Source organism: Oncorhynchus tshawytscha, linkage group LG10 (genome assembly GCF_018296145.1).
Source record: "Oncorhynchus tshawytscha isolate Ot180627B linkage group LG10, Otsh_v2.0, whole genome shotgun sequence".
Lineage (NCBI taxonomy): Eukaryota > Metazoa > Chordata > Actinopteri > Salmoniformes > Salmonidae > Oncorhynchus > Oncorhynchus tshawytscha.
The window spans coordinates 70,200,068-70,217,810 of NC_056438.1; the positions used below are offsets into that span (position 1 = coordinate 70,200,068).

General features: G+C 46.1%; 1 protein-coding gene across 2 annotated transcripts in view; it reads left to right on the top strand.

The window, feature by feature from the left end:
• LOC112259643 (CUGBP Elav-like family member 5) overlaps nt 1-17,743 on the top strand; it is a 71,373-nt gene that overhangs the window by 42,364 nt on the left and 11,266 nt on the right. For both annotated transcript variants that reach the window (XM_042328959.1, XM_042328960.1), the window contains exon 4: nt 1,745-1,873. In XM_042328959.1, coding sequence (XP_042184893.1) covers nt 1,745-1,873 — 129 coding nt within the window. The remainder of the gene's footprint in view (nt 1-1,744; nt 1,874-17,743) is intronic.

A 17,743-nucleotide genomic window follows, 5' to 3' on the forward strand; every position in this document is an offset into this window, starting at 1 on the left:
CAAATTCTTATTTACAATGGCGGCCTACACCAGCCAAACCCGGACGATGCTGGATCAATTGTGCACCACCCTATGGGACTCCCAATTACGTCCGGATGTGATACAGCCTGGATTCAAACCAGGGTGTCTGTGGTGATGCCTCTAGCACGGACATGCAGTGCCTTAGACCGCTGCGTCACTCGGGAGCCCAAGTGAGAGACTTGTCTCCAGTAGCTCTCTAATCTGGTCTGATCACATAGACCCTCAGTGTGATTTACATTACTGATGCAAAACACAACACTGGGTGTGTATGTGTCAGCTTCACAGTTCACACTCCTGATGCAACACACTGCCACAACCAGTATGTGTGTGTGTCAATGCTTCTCCCTATAGAGTCTGATTTATGAATTCAGTGAAATCAGCATGGGTGCTGATAGCAGCATAGGAGTGAGATGACGGAAGATGTCACACTAGTGTGTGTGTGTGTGTGTGTTTGTGTGTGTGTGTGTGTGTGTGTGAGCTTGTTCTCACTTCAAACTTTTAATGTGGCAGCCTATCTCTTTCTGTGTGTCTGATAACACGGATCCCTGAAGTCATCAGAAAAATACAAAGCACAGCGTTGCAACATGCTTCCTCTTTCATGTCCCCCTATTCCAACCCCCATCTCCTACCACACACAGACACACACCAACTTCCACCGCCCCCCTTCGCCAGAGACAAATACCCTTCGACCCCCAACACACCAAACACACACACGTGACTTCCACCCCCGCACATGACAAAGGCTATAAGCTGAAATGTTGGGTGTATCCACTGAATAAATATGAAAGTTAATGAATGTATGTGTGCAAAGTCCTCTGCATTGTGTGTGTGTGTGTGTGTCTGTTTGTGTGTGTGTGTGTGTGTGTGTGTAGTCTATGTATATATATGTGTGTGTATAGTCTATGTATAAATGTGTGTGTGTGTGTGTGTGTGTGTGTGTGTGTGTGTGTGTGTGTGTGTGTGTGTGTGTGTGTGTGTGTGTGTGTGTGTGTGTGTGTGTGTGTAGTCTATGTATATATATGTGTGTGTGTATAGTCTATGTATAAATGTGTGTGTGTGTGTGCGTGTGTGTGCGTGTATAGCAACGCAGGCTGTGGTAGGCAGGCAGCCCTCTAGCCTATAACCCTGTGACAGTATAAAGCTTTACAGAGAGCAGTCTTGCTCTATTGCTGCTGCGATAGAGCAAACAAATACACTGGGTCCCTGTACCCTTCAGTTTCCGACTCTCCCTTCCTTCCTCCCCTATCTCCTTCTCTTCTTTCCCACTGCACGTCTCCTTTCCTTCCCTCCGCTCATCTAGTTTCTCTCCACTCCTTCTTCTCCTAGTTTACTTTCCTTCCCTCCTCATCTAGTTTCTCTCCTCTCCTTCCTTCTACTAGTCTCCTTTCCTTCCCTCCTCTCATCTAGTTTCTCTCCTCTCCTTTCTCCTCCTAGTTTCCTTTCCTTCACTTTGCTCATTTAGTTTATCTCCTCTCCTTCCATCTTCTAGTCTCCTTTCCTTTCCTTTCCTTCCCTCCTCTCATCTAGTTTCTCTCCTCTCCTTCCGTCTCCTAGTCTCCTTTCCTTCCCTCCTCTCATATAGTTTCTCTCCTCTCCTTCCGTCTCTTAGTCTCCTTTCATTCTCTCCTTTTTTCCTGTCCTCTGCTTCTTATAATATACAGTACAGACTACAGTATGTATGGCTGGGACTCTAAACATACTGTCCTTCCTGTTGTCCCTCCAGAGGACAGGAAGCTGTTTGTGGGGATGCTGAATAAGCAGCAGACTGAGGAGGACGTGTATCGCCTCTTTGAGCCCTACGGTGCCATCGAGGAGTGCACCGTGCTAAGAGGTCCTGACGGAAACAGCAAAGGTATAGGAACCGTTCTTTCTTATACTCTTTCTATTACTTCATCAGTTGTAGTGGATACTGTAGATTCCATGGCATTAGCTAGGGTTGTTGGGTTAAATACTCTAGTTTCAATGGGATTAGCTAGGGTTGTTGGGTTAAATACTCTAGTTTCCATGGCATTAGCTAGGGTTGTTGGGTTAAATACTCTAGTTTCCATGGCATTAGCTAGGGTTGTTGGGTTAAATACTCTAAATTAGCTAGGGTTGTTGGGTTAAATAGTTTCCATGGCATTAGCTAGGGTTGTTGGGTTAAATACTCTAGTTTCCATGGCATTAGCTAGGGTTGTTGGGTTAAATACTCTAGTTTCCATGGCATTAGCTAGGGTTGTTGGGTTAAATACTCTAGTTTCAATGGGATTAGCTAGGGTTGTTGGGTTGAATACTCTAGTTTCCATGGCATTAGCTAGGGTTGTTGGGTTAAATACTCTAGTTTCCATGGCATTAGCTAGGGTTGTTGGGTTAAATACTCTAGTTTCCATGGCATTAGCTAGGGTTGTTGGATTAAATACTCTAGTTTCAATGGCATTAGCTAGGGTTGTTGGGTTGAATACTCTAGATTCCATGGCATTAGCTAGGGTTGTTGGGTTGAATACTCTAGTTTCCATGGCTTTAGCAAGGGTTGTTTGGTTGAATACTCTAGTTTCTATGGGATTAGCTAGGGTTGTTGGCTTGAATACTCTAGTTTCCATGGCATTAGCTAGGGTTGTTGGGTTGAATACTCTAGTTTCCATGGCATTAGCTAGGCTTGTTGTTTGAAAGCAATTGGATTTGCAAAAAAAGACTATGCTTTTTTTAAAATGCTAAACTGGTCTAGTTCTAACAACATGTTGTAATCAGTCTAACACTACTGCCCCAATCTTATTGGTAGCTCAATCAACTCAACAGCCTTGGTTTCTCAAAGGACTGCCTCGCCTGGTTCACCAAGTACTTCTCAGACAGAGTTCAGTGTGTCAAATCGGAGGGACTGTCCGGACCTCTGGCCAGTCTCTATGGGGGTATCACAGGGTTCAATTCTCGGGCCGACTCTTTCTCTATATATATCAACGATGTTGCTCTTGCTGAGAAACTAAATGAGCGGAGGGAAGGAAAGTAGACTAGGAGAAGAAGGAGAGGAGAGAAACTAGATGTAATATTTTAATTTAAAAAATCCCTAGAATCATCTTCTGTTGTGTTCCAGTACAGGTAAGTTTTACATATGACATTTTCTGTATTCTCATATCTTCTCTCTCATGTCACAATGACATTGTTCTTCCTGTACACACACACACACACACACACACACACACACACACACACACACACACACACACACACAAACACACACATTTTCCCAGTGTCTCAAACTTGCCTCTCCCATGTCAGAGCAATGTTACGCCTGTGAGATAGCTGACACAGTGGCTTGACACTGCAGTGACAGAACTCATTTCACACTCTGCACAGCAGTGAGGGAAGACAATACCTGGCAGGCAACGCGTGACAGCACACAAAAAAAAAACACACCCATAAACACACACATTGGTCACAAACCCAAAATAATCTTCTAGTCAGGTCTGTGTGGCGACACTCGCTCAAAGACACAGAAAATGTGGTCAACTGAAAGTCAAAAGGTAAGTGTGTGAATACTACATTTGAGAGGAAAGCGAGACAGATATACAGACTCCAATTCAATTCAAGGGGCTTTATTGTCATAGGAAACATATGTTAACATTGCCGAAGCAAGTGAATTAGATAATATACAAAAGTGAAAGAAACAATAAAAATGAACAGTAAACATTACACTCACAGAAGTTCCAAAATAATAAAGACATTACAAATGTCATATTATGTATATACAGTGCCTTGCGAAAGTATTCGGCCCCCTTGAACTTTGCGACCTTTTGCCACATTTCAGGCTTCAAACATAAAGATATAAAACTGTATTTTTTTGTGAAGAATCAACAACAAGTGGGACACAATCATGAAGTGGAACGACATTTATTGGATATTTCAAACTTTTTTAACAAATCAAAAACTGAAAAATTGGGCGTGCAAAATTATTCAGCCCCTTTACTTTCAGTGCAGCAAACTCTCTCCAGAAGTTCAGTGAGGATCTCTGAATGATCCAATGTTGACCTAAATGACTAATGATGATAAATACAATCCACCTGTGTGTAATCAAGTCTCCGTATAAATGCACCTGCACTGTGATAGTCTCAGAGGTCCGTTAAAAGCGCAGAGAGCATCATGAAGAACAAGGAACACACCAGGCAGGTCCGAGATACTGTTGTGAAGAAGTTTAAAGCCGGATTTGGATACAAAAATATTTCCCAAGCTTTAAACATCCCAAGGAGCACTGTGCAAGCGATAATATTGAAATGGAAGGAGTATCAGACCACTGCAAATCTACCAAGACCTGGCCGCCCCTCTAAACTTTCAGCTCATACAAGGAGAAGACTGATCAGAGATGCAGCCAAGAGGCCCATGATCACTCTGGATGAACTGCAGAGATCTACAGCTGAGGTGGGAGACTCTGTCCATAGGACAACAATCAGTCGTATATTGCACAAATCTGGCCTTTATGGAAGAGTGGCAAGAAGAAAGCCATTTCTTAAAGATATCCATAAAAAGTGTTGTTTAAAGTTTGCCACAAGCCACCTGGGAGACACACCAAACATGTGGAAGAAGGTGCTCTGGTCAGATGAAACCAAAATTGAACTTTATGGCAACAATGCAAAACGTTATGTTTGGCGTAAAAGCAACACAGCTCATCACCCTGACCACACCATCCCCACTGTCAAACATGGTGGTGGCAGCATCATGGTTTGGGCCTGCTTTTCTTCAGCAGGGACAGGGAAGATGGTTCAAATTGATGGGAAGATGGATGGAGCCAAATACAGGACCATTCTGGAAGAAAACCTGATGGAGTCTGCAAAAGACCTGAGACTGGGATGGAGATTTGTCTTCCAACAAGACAATGATCCAAAACATAAAGCAAAATCTACAATGGAATGGTTCAAAAATAAACATATCCAGGTGTTAGAATGGCCAAGTCAAAGTCCAGACCTGAATCCAATCGAGAATCTGTGGAAAGAACTGAAAACTGCTGTTCACAAATGCTCTCCATCCAACCTCACTGAGCTCGAGCTGTTTTGCAAGGAGGAATGGGAAAAATTTTCAGTCTCTCGATGTGCAAAACTGATAGAAACATACCCCAAGCGACTTACAGCTGTAATCGCAGCAAAAGGTGGCGCTACAAAGTATTAACTTAAGGGGGCTGAATAAATTTGCATGCCCAATTTTTCAGTTTTTGATTTGTTAAAAAAGTTTGAAATATCCAATAAATGTTGTTCCACTTCATGATTGTGTCCCACTTGTTGTTGATTCTTCACAAAAAAATACAGTTTTATATCTTTATGTTTGAAGCCTGAAATGTGGCAAAAGGTCGCAAAGTTCAAGGGGGCCGAATACTTTCGCAAGGCACTGTATACAGTGTTGTGATGATGTAAAAATGGTTAAAGTACAAAAGGGAAATAAATAAATATAAATATGGGTTGTATTTACAACAGTGTTTGTTCTTCACTGGTTGGCCTTTTCTTGTGGCAACAGGTCACAAATCTCGATGCTGGGATGGCACACTGTGGTATTTCACCCAGTAGATATGGGAGTTGATCAAAATTCAGTTTGTTTTCAAATTCTTTGTGGATCTGTGTAATCTGATATGTGTCTCTAATATGGTCATACATTGGGCAGGAGGTTAGAAAGTGCAGCTCAGTTTCCACCTCATTTTGTGGGCAGTGTGCACATAACCTGTCTTCTCTTGAGAGCCATGTCTGCCTATGGTGGTCTTTCTCAATAGCAAGGCTATGCTCACTGAGTCAAATCAAATCAAATGTATTTGTCACATACACATGGTTAGCAGATGTTAATGCGAGTGTAGCAAAATGCTTGTGCTTCTAGTTCCGACAATGCAGTAATAACCAACGACTAATCGAACCTAAGAATTCCAAAACTACTACCTTATACACACAAGTGTAAAGGGATAAAGAATATGTACATAAAGATATATGAATGAGTGATGGTACAGAACAGCATAGGCAAGATGCAGTAGATGGTATCGAGTACAGTATATACATATGAGATGAGTAATGTAGGGTATGTAAACAAAGTGGCATAGTTTAAAGTTGCTAGTGATACATGTATTACATAAAGATGCAGTAGATGATAGAGTACAGTATATACATATACATATTAGATGAATAATGTAGGGTATGTAAACATTATATTAAGTAGCATTGTTTAAAGTGGCTAGTGATATATTTTACATCAATTTTCATCAATTCCCATTATTAAAGTGGCTGGAGTTGAGTCAGTGTGTTGGCAGCAGCCACTCAATGTTAGTAGTGGCCTTGAGATAGAAGCTGTTTTTCAGTCTCTCTGTCCCAGCTTTGATGCACCTGTACTGACCTCGCCTTCTGGATGATAGTGGGGTGAACAGGCAGTGGCTCGGGTGGTTGTTGTCCTTGATCATCTTTATGGCCTTCCTGTGACATTGGGTGGTGTAGGTGTCCTGGAGGGCAGGTAGTTTGCCCCCGGTGATGCGTTGTGCAGACCTCACTACCCTCTGGAGAGCCTTACAGTTATGGGCGGAGCAGTTGCCGTACCAGGCGGTGATACAGCCCAACAGGATGCTCTCGATTGTGCATCTGTAGAAGTTTGTGAGTGCTTTTGGTGACAAACCGAATTTCTTCAGCCTCCTGAATTTGAAGAGGCGCTGTTGCGCCTTCTTCACGGCGCTGTCTGTGTAGGTGGACCAATTCACTTTGTCCGTGATGTGTACGCCGAGGATCTTAACATAGTCAACGCTTTCCTTAAGTTTGGCTCAGTCACAGTGGTCAGGTATTCTGCCACTGTGTACTCTCTGTTTAGGGCCAAATTGCATTCAAGTTTGTTCAGTTTTTTTGTTAATTCTTTCCAATGTGTCAAGTAATTATCTTTTAGTTTTCTCATGATTTGGTTGGGTCTAATTGTGTTGCTGTCCTGGAGCTCTGTGGGTTCTGTTGGTGTTTGAGAACAGAGCTCCAGGACCAGGGACTCTTGGTGAGCGAACCCCAGACCTCACAACCATAAAGGGCAATGGGTTGTATAACTGATTCAAGTACTTTTAGCCAGATCCTAATTGGTAAGTTGAATTTTATGTTCCTTTTGATGACATAGAATGCTCTTCTTGCCTTGTCTCTCAGATTGTTCACAGCTTTGTGGAAGTTACCTGTGGCGCTGATGTTTAGGCCAAGGTATGTATCGTTTTTTTGTGTGCTCTAGGTCAACGGTGTCTAGATGGAATTTGTATTTGTGGTCCTGGTGACTGGATCTTTTTTGGAACACCATCATTTTGGTCTTACTGAGATTTACTGTCAGGGCCCAGGTCTGGCAGAATCTGTGCAGAGATCTAGTTGCTGCTGTAGGCCCTTCTTGGTTGGTGACAGAAACACCAGATCATCAACAAACAGTAGACATTTGACTTCAGATTCTAGTAGGGTGAGCCCGGGTGCTGCAGACTTTTCTAGTGCCCTCGCCAATTAGTTGATATATATGTTGAAGAGGGTGGGGCTTAAGCTGCATCCCTGTCTAACCCCACAGCCCTGTGGGAAGAAATGTGTGTTTTTCTGCCTATTTTAACTGCACACTTGTTGTTTGTGTACACAGATTTTATATTGTTGTATATTGTTCCCCCAGCACCACTTGCCATCAATTTGTATAGCAGACCCTCATGCCAAATTGAGTCAAAGGCTTTTTTGAAATCAATGGTTTGTTTTTTTTGTCAATTAGGGTGTGCAGGGTGAATACGTGGTCTGTTGTACGATAATTTGTTAACAAGCCAATCTGATATCTGCTCAGTACATTGTTTTCACTGAGGAAATGTACAAGTCTGCTGTTAATGATAATGCATAGGATTTTCCCAAGGTTGCTGTTGATGTATTTCCCATGGTAGTTATTGGTGTCAATTTTGTCTCCACTTATGTGGATTGGGGTGATCAGTCCTTGGTTCCAAATATTGGGGAAGATGCCAGAGCTGAGAATGATGTTAAAGACTTTTAGTATAGCCAGTTGGAATTTGTTGTCTGTATATTTGATCATTTCATTGAGGATACCATCAACACCACAGGCCTTTTTGGGTGGAGGATTTTAATTTTGTCCTTTAGTTCATTCAATGTAATTGGAGAATCCAATGGGTTCTGGTAGTCTTTAATAGTTGATTCTAAGATTTGTATTTGATCTTGTATATGTTTTTACTGTTTGTTCTTTGTCATAGGGCCAAAAAGATTGGAGAAGTGGTTTACCCATCCATCTCCATTTTGGATAGATCATTTTGTGTGTTGTTGTTTGTTTAGTGTTTTCCCATTTTCAGAGAAGTGGTTAGAGTCTATGGATTCTTCAGTTACATTGAGCTGATTTCTGACGTTCAGTTCCTTCTTTTTCCTTAGTGTATTTCTGTATTGTTTTAGTTATTCACCATAGTGAAGGCGTAGACTCAGGTTTTCCGAGTCTCTGTGTTTTTGGTTGGACAGGTTCCTCAAGGACTGAATGCTAAAAATCTGTGATTTTTGCATTCTTCATCAAACCATTTGTCATTGGTTGTTCATTTTCTTCGGTTTTCTATTTCAGATTTTTAAACTTGATTGGGAAGCTGAGAGGTCAAATATACTGTTAAGATTTTCTACTACCAAGTTTACACCTTCACTATTACAGTGGAACGTTTTGTCCAGGAAGTTGTCTAAAAGGGATTGAATTTGTTGTTGCCTAATGGTTTTTTGGTAGGTTTTCAAACTACATTCCTTATATATATAGCATTTCTAAATATTACTCAGTTCCTTTGGCTTTGATGCCTCATGATTGAGTATTGTTCTGTTCAAGTAGACTGTGATTTTGCTGTGGTCTGACAGGGGTGTCAGTGGGCTGAATGTGAACACTCTGAGAGACTCTGGGTTGAGGTCAGTGAAAAGTAATCCACAGTACTACTGCCAGGAGATGAGCTATAAGTGTTCCAACCATAGGAGTCTCCTCGAAGCCTACCATTGAATATGTACATACCCAGCGTGTGACAGAGTTGCAGGAGTTGTGACCCGTTTTTGTTGGTTATGTTGTCATAGTTGTGCCTAGGCGGGCATATGGGGGAGGGAATGTTGTCACCTCCAGGCAGGTGTTTGTCCCCCTGTGTGCTGAGGGTGTCAGGTTCTTGTCCGGTTCTGGCATTTAGGTCACCACAGACTAGTACATGTCCCTGGGCTTGGAAATGATTGATTTCCCACTCCAGGAGGGAGAAGCTGTCTTCATTAAAGTATGGGGATTCTAGTGGGGGGATATAGGTAGCACACAGGATGACATTTTTCTCTGATCATGTCCTTTTGAATTTCTAGCTAAATGTAAAATGTTCATGTTTTGATTAATTTAATGGAGTGAGTTAGATCCGCTCTATACCAAATTAGCATACCTCTGTGTCCCTTCCCTGTTTCACACCTGGTAGTTTGGTGGATGGGACTACCAGCTCTCTGTAACCTAGAGGGCAACCAGTGGGTCCGTCTCCTCTATACCAGGTTTCTTGTAGGATGTCTGTATTTCCAATTTCTTTGCTGAAGTCTGGGTTCCTGCTCTTTAGGCCAAAGGCAGATGACCTGAGGCCTTGGATATTTCAGGATGAGATAGTGAAGTCTTTGTGTTCCATAAAGTGTCCAATGTTGTTGGTTGTGCGGTTTGGCCTCAGACCAGTAAGTGTGAGCAGAGCCTGCTGAGCATCTGGTGTTGATTGGTTGGGGTGGGGGTGTGTATGTGGCCGGTGGTGTTGTGGTCTGGATGTAGGTCCTCTCGGCGTGGGTCCTCTATGTGTAGGGGGGGGGTCCCGCATGTCTGGGAGAGTGTCTCGATGGTCTGGCCGGGGTGTCTATTGATCTGTTGCTCCTGTGTGAATTGTTAGGGATACGCTTGAGAGTGATGTCCTTTAGAGTCCCGGTGGGCACTGAAGGTGGGCACTGCTGCCTTGTATAGGTGGACCTGGTCATAGAGGCTGATCAAGTCCAGGGTGGAGTGGTGGGCACTGCTGCCTTGTAGAGATGGACCTGGTCATAGAGGCTGTTCTAGTCCAGGGTGGAGTGGTGGGCCAGGAAAACATTTGGTTTTGAGGCACAGTCACAGGAAATACTTGCATTTACCCGCAGTATGGTAGCAGGGTGGAAGTCTTTTCATGTTAGCAGGGTGGAGATAACCACTTATGCGTTGGGGAAAGTAGAAGAAGCTTTTTCAATCACCCCCTTCAGTGCTGTGGCCCCCCTTTTGTGCCTGTGTGTATTATTATGTGGCTAGGTAAACCTAGTTGGTCCTCAGGCAGGTCTAGGGCAGGCTGGGTGTTTTTGACACCAGAGTTTAGAGTTTGTCTGTTCTGCTGTGGTGTCGACGCTATGGTCAGGGTCTGGGGTGGACTGTTCTGCTGTGGTGTCGAGACTTTTGTCAAGATCTGAGGTGGGCTGTTCTGCTGGCTTCTCTGCTGGGGTGGCCACCTCTCTAGTGGGTTGTTCTCTATCACACGCCATCCCCCTCAACCTCTCCTCCAGCAGTCTGATCATCTCCTCTCGTGCCCGGTTCTTCTCCTGCTCTTGCTTTTTATATTGTTGAAGTTGTCTAACCACAGTCCAGAGTGCAGATATGTTTCTTTCCACCTCCAGCTCTCCGGGTCTGGTTAAGGGGGTGTTGTTGTTGTCACGGCCGTCAACAGAAGTAGACCAAAGTGCAGCGTGGTGAGCGTACATATTCCTTTATTTAATTGACGGCGACAAGAACAATAAACAATTCAAAACAACCGTGAAGCTAAAGGGCTATGTGCCACAAACAAAGTTAACCTCCCACAAAGACAGTTGGGAAAAAGGGCTACCTAAGTATGGTTCTCAATCAGAGACAACAATAGACAGCTGTCTCTGATTGAGAACCCTACCCAGCCAAAACATAGAAATACAAATAATAGAACTAAAGAACATAGAATACCCACCCCAAATTCACACCCTGACAAAACCAAATAGAGACATAAAAAGGATCTCTAAGGTCAGGGCGTGACAGTTGTATTGGACTGTTGTCTGGGTCTGTGCTGACTGGAGTGTAATCACCTGCTGTTCCAGCTCCACCTCCAGCTGGGTAAATGTGTCCTTCATTTCAATGAGGGGGGTAGTACTCTGAGCTGGGAGGTTGACTTTCCGCTTGGGGGGTTATATAATGAAGAGGGCTGGTCTGACCCGCTCGGGGTGGGGGTATCTTTCTTAAGGGAGAGCTTCTCCTGCTGGGCTAATTATTTGATTAGGTGAAAGTCCAGCTGAAACTGTTTGGGGTTGCCCTGTACCATTACTGTTCCAGACTTATAGAGATTCATATTAGCTGACTCAGAATCCTCATTGTCTAGTATTCTGAGTTTCCACCTGTCACGTTCTGACCTTTATTTCCTTTGTTTTGTCGTTATTTAGTATGGTCAGGGCGTGAGTTGGGGTGGGCAGTCTATGTTTTTTCTATGATTTTGGGATTTCTATGTTTCGGCCTAGTATGGTTCTCAATCAGAGGCAGGTGTCATTAGTTGTCTCTGATTGAGAATCATATTTAGGTAGCGTGTTTTGTCATTGTGGGTTGTGGGTGATTGTCTATGTTAGTTGCGTGTGTCAGCACAGTTCTTATGATAGCTTCACGGTCGTTATTTGTTTATTGTTTTTGTACAGTTTACTTCGTGTTTTTTGTCATCTATTAAATGATGCATTCACACCACGCTGCGCTTTGGTCCGCTTCATACGACGATCGTGACAGAATCACCCACCAACCAAGGACCAAGCGGCGTGGTGACAGGCAGTGGCAGCAGGAGCAGCGCAAGGAGGAATGGACATGGGATGACGAGTTGGACAGTAAAGGACCCTGGGCACAGCCAGGAGAATATCGCCGCCCCAAGGAAGAGCTGGAGGCAGCGAAGGCGGAGAGGCGCTGGTATGAGGAGGCAGCACGCCGGCGCGGATGGAAGCCCGAGAGTCAGCCCCAAAAATGTATTGGGGGATGCACACAGGAAGTGTGGGGAAGCCAGGTAGGAGACCTGCGCCAACTTCCTGTGCTTACCGGAGGGCGAGAGTGACCGGGCAGGCACTGTGTTATGCTGTGGAGTGCACAGCATAACTGGGACACCCCCCAGTGCGGGTGCATAGCCTGGTGCGTACATACCAGCTCCTCGCATCGGCCGGGCTAGAGTGGGCATCGAGCCAGGTGCCATGAAGCCGACTCTACGCATCTGGTCTCCAGTGCGTCTCCTTGGGCCGGCGTACATGTCAGCAGCCTTACGCATGGTGTCCCCGGTTCGCCAGCACAGCCCAGCGCGGGCTATTCCACCTTGCCGCACTGGCAGGGTGACCGGGAGCATTCAACCAGGTAAGGTTGGGCAGGCTCTATGCTCAAGAGCTCCAGTGCGCCTGCACGGTCCGGTCTATCCAGTACCACCTCCAAGCACCAGCCCTTCGGTGGCAGCCCCCCGCACCAGGCTGTGTCTCCGTCTCATCCCTAAAGGTGCTCCCGCCTGTCCGGCGCTGCCAGAGCTTCCGCACCTCAGTCCAGAGGCACCAGAGCTCCTCCGTCCGGCGCTGCCGGAGTCTCCCGCCTGTCCGGCGCTGCCGGAGTCTCCCGCCTGTCCGGCGCTGCCGGAGTCATCCTTCACCCCGGCGCTGCCGGGATCTCCCGTCCGTCCGGCGCTGCCGGAGTCATCCTTCACCCCGGCACTGCCGGAATCTCCCATCCATTCGGGACCCATTTCTAGGTCGTTATTTGTTTATTGTTTTTGTACAGTTTACTTGGTGTTTTTTGTCATCTATTAAATGATGCATTCACACCACGCTGCGCTTTGGTCCGCTTCATACGACGATCGTGACACCACCCCTCGTTAACACCCCCTCTCTTAACTTCTTGCGTCGAGCAATCCCGTATCCGGGAGAGTAATCATAACCTCAAGCTCATTAGCATAACGCAACGTTAACTATTCATGAATATCGCAAATGAAATGAAATAAATATATTATTTTGTTAATAACACTGTCATCTCAGATTTTCTAAATATGCTTTTCAACCATAGCTACACAAGCATTTGTGTAAGAGTATTGATAGCTAGCATAGCATTAAGCCTAGCATTCAGCAGGCAACATTTTCACAAAAACAAGAAAAGCATTCAAATAAAATCATTTACCTTTGATGAACTTCGGATGTTTTCAATGAGGAGACTCTCAGTTAGATAGCAAATGTTCAGTTTTTCCAAAAAGATTATTTGTGTAGGAGAAATCGCTCCGTTTTGTTCATCACATTTGGCTAAGAAAAAAAAACAACGCCAAACTTTTTTCAAAATTAACTCCATAATATCGACAGAAACATGGCAAACGTTGTTTAGAATCAATCCTCAAGGTGTTTTTCACATATCTATTTGATGATAAGTCATTCGTGGCAGTTGGGTTTCTCCTCTGAAGCAAATGGAAAAATGCACGCAGCTGGAGATTACGCAATAATTGCAACGGAGGACACCAAGCGAGCACCTGGTAAATGTAGTCTCTTATGGTCAATATTCCAATAATATGCCTACAAATACGTCACAATGCTGCAGACAACTTGGGGAAACGACAGAAAGTGTAGGATCATTCCTTGCGCATTCACAGCCATATAAGGAGACATTGGAACACAGCGCCTATAAAATCTGGGGCATTTCCTGTTTGAAATTTCATCTTGATTTCGCCTGTAGCATCAGTTCTGTGGCACACACAGATAATATCTTTGCAGTTCTGGAAACGTCAGAGTGTTTTCTTTCCAAAGCTGTCCATTATATGCATAGTCGAGCATCTTTTTGTGACAAAATATCTTGTTTAAAACGGGAACGTTTTTTTATCCAAAAATTAAAAGAGCGCCCCCTATATTGAAGAAGTTAACAGAGGGGTAGTGTGCTAATATAGCACTGTGCCATGCCAGGGGAGGGTTTGTGTGGAAGATGAGGTTGCTGATGTTCCCATTTTTATAATAGTCAGCAAAAAGTGTCTCTTGATTTTCCATAAGGAGATTAATTTTTGTGATCTTTTCTTGCCTTATTATTCTTTACATACACAGGGTACTGTGTTTGAATGACCTCTGAACAGCAGGAGGCAGCTTCTAAGGCCTCTCCATTTGGTTGGAGTAGACTGTTCGACTCTCCTGCCACTGATGGGCTAAAGGGCTTTGACACCTCTCACTTGACACATCAGTGCTAATTGAAGTTGTATCAAGCTTAGCAGCCTTAATTTAGATTCAGTCCTTATAAAGTAATGTAATGTATTTTTCTTCCTGGCATTTTGAAATAAAATATGGCTTCAGACTAAACATTACTCACTCAGTTCCAGGTTGGATGGTGTTTTCAGGTTTCTGTTGTTTTCCAGAGCGTTTGCTGTATAGCGTTGGAATAATAATCTTTGGTAGTTGTAAGCCTTCCAGGTGATTCTGTAATTCCGTCCAAAATCAGGTTGTGAGTTTAGAGTTTTGATTTGGAGTTTGGTTATGTTGTAGAGGGTAGTATCCTGCATACAGTTGAAGTCTGAAGTTTACATACACTTAGCCTGGAGTCATTACAACCTGTTTTTCAACCACTCCACAATTACTTGCTGTCACGTTCTGACCTTAGTTCCTTTGTTTTGTCTTTGTTTGAGTATGGTCAGGGCGTGAGTTGGGGTGGGCAGTCCATGTTTGTGTTTTTATGTTGGTTTTTGAGTTTGGCCTGGTATGGTTCTCAATCAGAGGCAGGTGTCGTTAGTTGTCTCTGATTGAGAATCATACTTAGGTAGCCTTTTTCCACCTGTGTTTGTTGGGTGTTTATTTTCTGTTTTGTGTGTCATCACTAGACAGGACTGTTTCGTTTGTTCGTTCTTCCTAGTTGTTATTTTGTTTAGTGTTCAGTTTTGATTATATTAAAAATCATGAACACCTACCACGCTGCACCTTGGTCCTCACCTTCTTCCACCGACGACGGCCGTTACAGAAACACCCACCACCAAAGGACCAAGCAGCGTGGTGATGAGAGGCAGCGATACCTGGAGAACTGGACTTGGGAGGAGATTTTGGATGGCACAGGGCCCTGGGCACAGGCTGGGGAATATCGCCGCCCCAAGGCAGAGCTGGAGGCAGCGAAAGCGGAGAGGCGGTGGTATGAGGAGGCAGCGCGGCTGGAAGCCCGAGAGGCAGCCCCAAAAATGTATTGGGGGCTGCACACGAAGTCAGGTAGGAGACCTGCGCCAACTCCAGTGCTTACCGTGGAGAGAGAGGGACCGGGCAGGCACCGTGTTATGCCGTGAGGCGCACTGTGTCCCCGGTGCGTGTGCATAGCCCAGTGCGGTACATTGCAGCGCCTCGTATCGGCAGGGCTAGAGTGGGCATCGAGCCAGGTGCCATGAAGCCGGCTCAGCGCATCTGGTCTCCAGTGCGCCTCCTCAGGCAGGGGTACATGGCACCAGCCCCACGCATGGTGTCCCCGGTTCACCAGCACAGCCCAGTGCGGGCTATTCCACCTCGCCGCACTGGCCTGGCTACGGGGAGCATTCAGCCAGGTAGGGTTGGGCAGGCTCTGTGCTCGAGACCTCCAGTGCGTCTTCACAGTCCGGTCTATCTGGTGCCAGCTGCCAGAGTCTCCCGTCTGTCCTGAGCTGCCAGAGTCTCCCGTCTGTCCTGAGCTGCCAGAGTCTCCCCGTCTGTCCTGAGCAGCCAGAGTCTCCCCCGTCTGTCCTGAGCAGCCAGAGTCTCCCCCCATCTGTCCTGAGCAGCCAGAGTCTCCCCCCGTCTGTCCTGAGCAGCCAGAGTCTCCCCCCGTCTGTCCTGAGCAGCCAGAGTCTCCCCCATCTGTCCTGAGCAGCCAGAGTCCCCCCCGTCTGTCCTGAGCAGCCAGAGTCTCCCCCCGTCTGTCCTGAGCAGCCAGAGTCTCCCCCCTGTCCTGTCTGTCCTGAGCAGCCAGAGTCTCCCCCCGTCTGTCCTGAGCAGCCAGAGTCTCCCCCACGTCTGTCCTGAGCAGCCAGAGTCTCCCCCACGTCTGTCCTGAGCAGCCAGAGTCTCCCCCCGTCTGTCCTGAGCAGCCAGAGTCTCCCCCCGTCTGTCCTGAGCAGCCAGAGTCTCCCCCCGTCTGTCCTGAGCAGCCAGAGTCTCCCCCCCGTCTGTCCTGAGCAGCCAGAGTCTCCCCCCGTCTGTCCTGAGCAGCCAGAGTCTCCCCCCGTCTGTCCTGAGCAGCCAGAGTCTCCCCCCGTCTGTCCTGAGCAGCCAGAGTCTCCCCCCGTCTGTCCTGAGCAGCCAGAGTCTCCCCCCGTCTGTCCTGAGCAGCCAGAGTCCCCCCCGTCTGTCCTGAGAAGCCAGAGTCCCCCCCGTCTGTCCTGAGCAGCCAGAGTCCCCCCCCGTCTGTCCTGAGCAGCCAGAGTCTCCCCCCGTCTGTCCTGAGCAGCCAGAGTCTCCCCCCGTCTGTCCTGAGCAGCCAGAGTCTCCCCCCGTCTGTCCTGAGCAGCCAGAGTCTCCCCCCGTCTGTCCTGAGCAGCCAGAGTCTCCCCCCGTCTGTCCTGAGCAGCCAGAGTCTCCCCCGTCTGTCCTGAGCAGCCAGAGTCTCCCCCCCTCTGTCCTGAGCAGCCAGAGTCTCCCCCGTCTGTCCTGAGCTGCCAGTCGCCCCCCCGTCTGTCCTGAGCTGAGAATCAAAATTGTCAACGGAACAACAGTAACAACAATAACCAAGGGTTAAAATAACCAGACATTCAACAATAACAATAAGCATACAGTAGAGGACATGTGCAGGTTGATTGGTCTTTCAGACACAGTCCCTCAACTTATGGCAGGCAGCAATGTAGTGCGCTGCCAACCCACAGCTCTCTGCCTCCTCCCCCAACAGGACGGGTCTACTCTCATCAGAGATGTCTTTGAAACCTTGAATAAGGGTTTCAAATTTGGGGAAATGACACTCTCTAATTGTTTTATATTTTTCACATTTTGTCAGGAAATGCAGCTCCATCTCAGGTTCTGCTATTGTGCAGTGGTTGCACAGCCTTTCCTCTACAGGGAGCCAGGTTTCCCTGTGTCTACCCTTCTCAATGGCAAGGCTGTGCTCACTGAGCCTGTACCTTGTCAAGGTTTTGATCAGTAACCATTGTCAAACAGTTAGCCACAGTGTACTGTCGATTTAGGGCCAGATAGCACTGCCTTTTGCTTTGTGCTTGTGCTTGTGTTTCCTAATAAGCAATACAGTTTTGTTTTACTGTGTTGTTATTTGGTTCATTCTGATTGATTGGATGTTCTGGTCCTGAGGCTTCAGTGTGTTAGTAGAACAGGTTTGTGAACTCAGCCCCAGGACCAGCTGGATGGGGGGACTCTTTTCTTTGCTCAGCTCTTGGCATTGCAGGGCTTGGTTTTGATATGAGAGGGGGTCACTGTATTTTAGATGTTTCCAAAACTTAATGGCTCTTTTTTGAGTTTTTATTAGTGGATATTGGCCTAATTCTGCCCTGCATGCATTGTTTGTAGAATTCCTCTGGACATGTTGGAGAATCTTACAGAACTCTGCATGCAGGGTTTCAATGGAGTGTTTGATCCATTTGATGAAATCTTGTTTGCAAGTGGACAACACACCTCGCTGACATAAAGTCTCTCTCTCTCGCTTTCTCTCTCGCTCTCTTTCTCTCTCTCTCCATCTCTCCACTCTCTCCTCTCTCTCTATCTTTCTCTCTCTCTGTCTCTGTGACTCTCTGTCTCTGTGACTCTCTCCGATCTCTCGCTCTCTCTCCTCTCTCCCCTCTCTCCTCACTCCCCTCTCTCTCTCTCTCTCT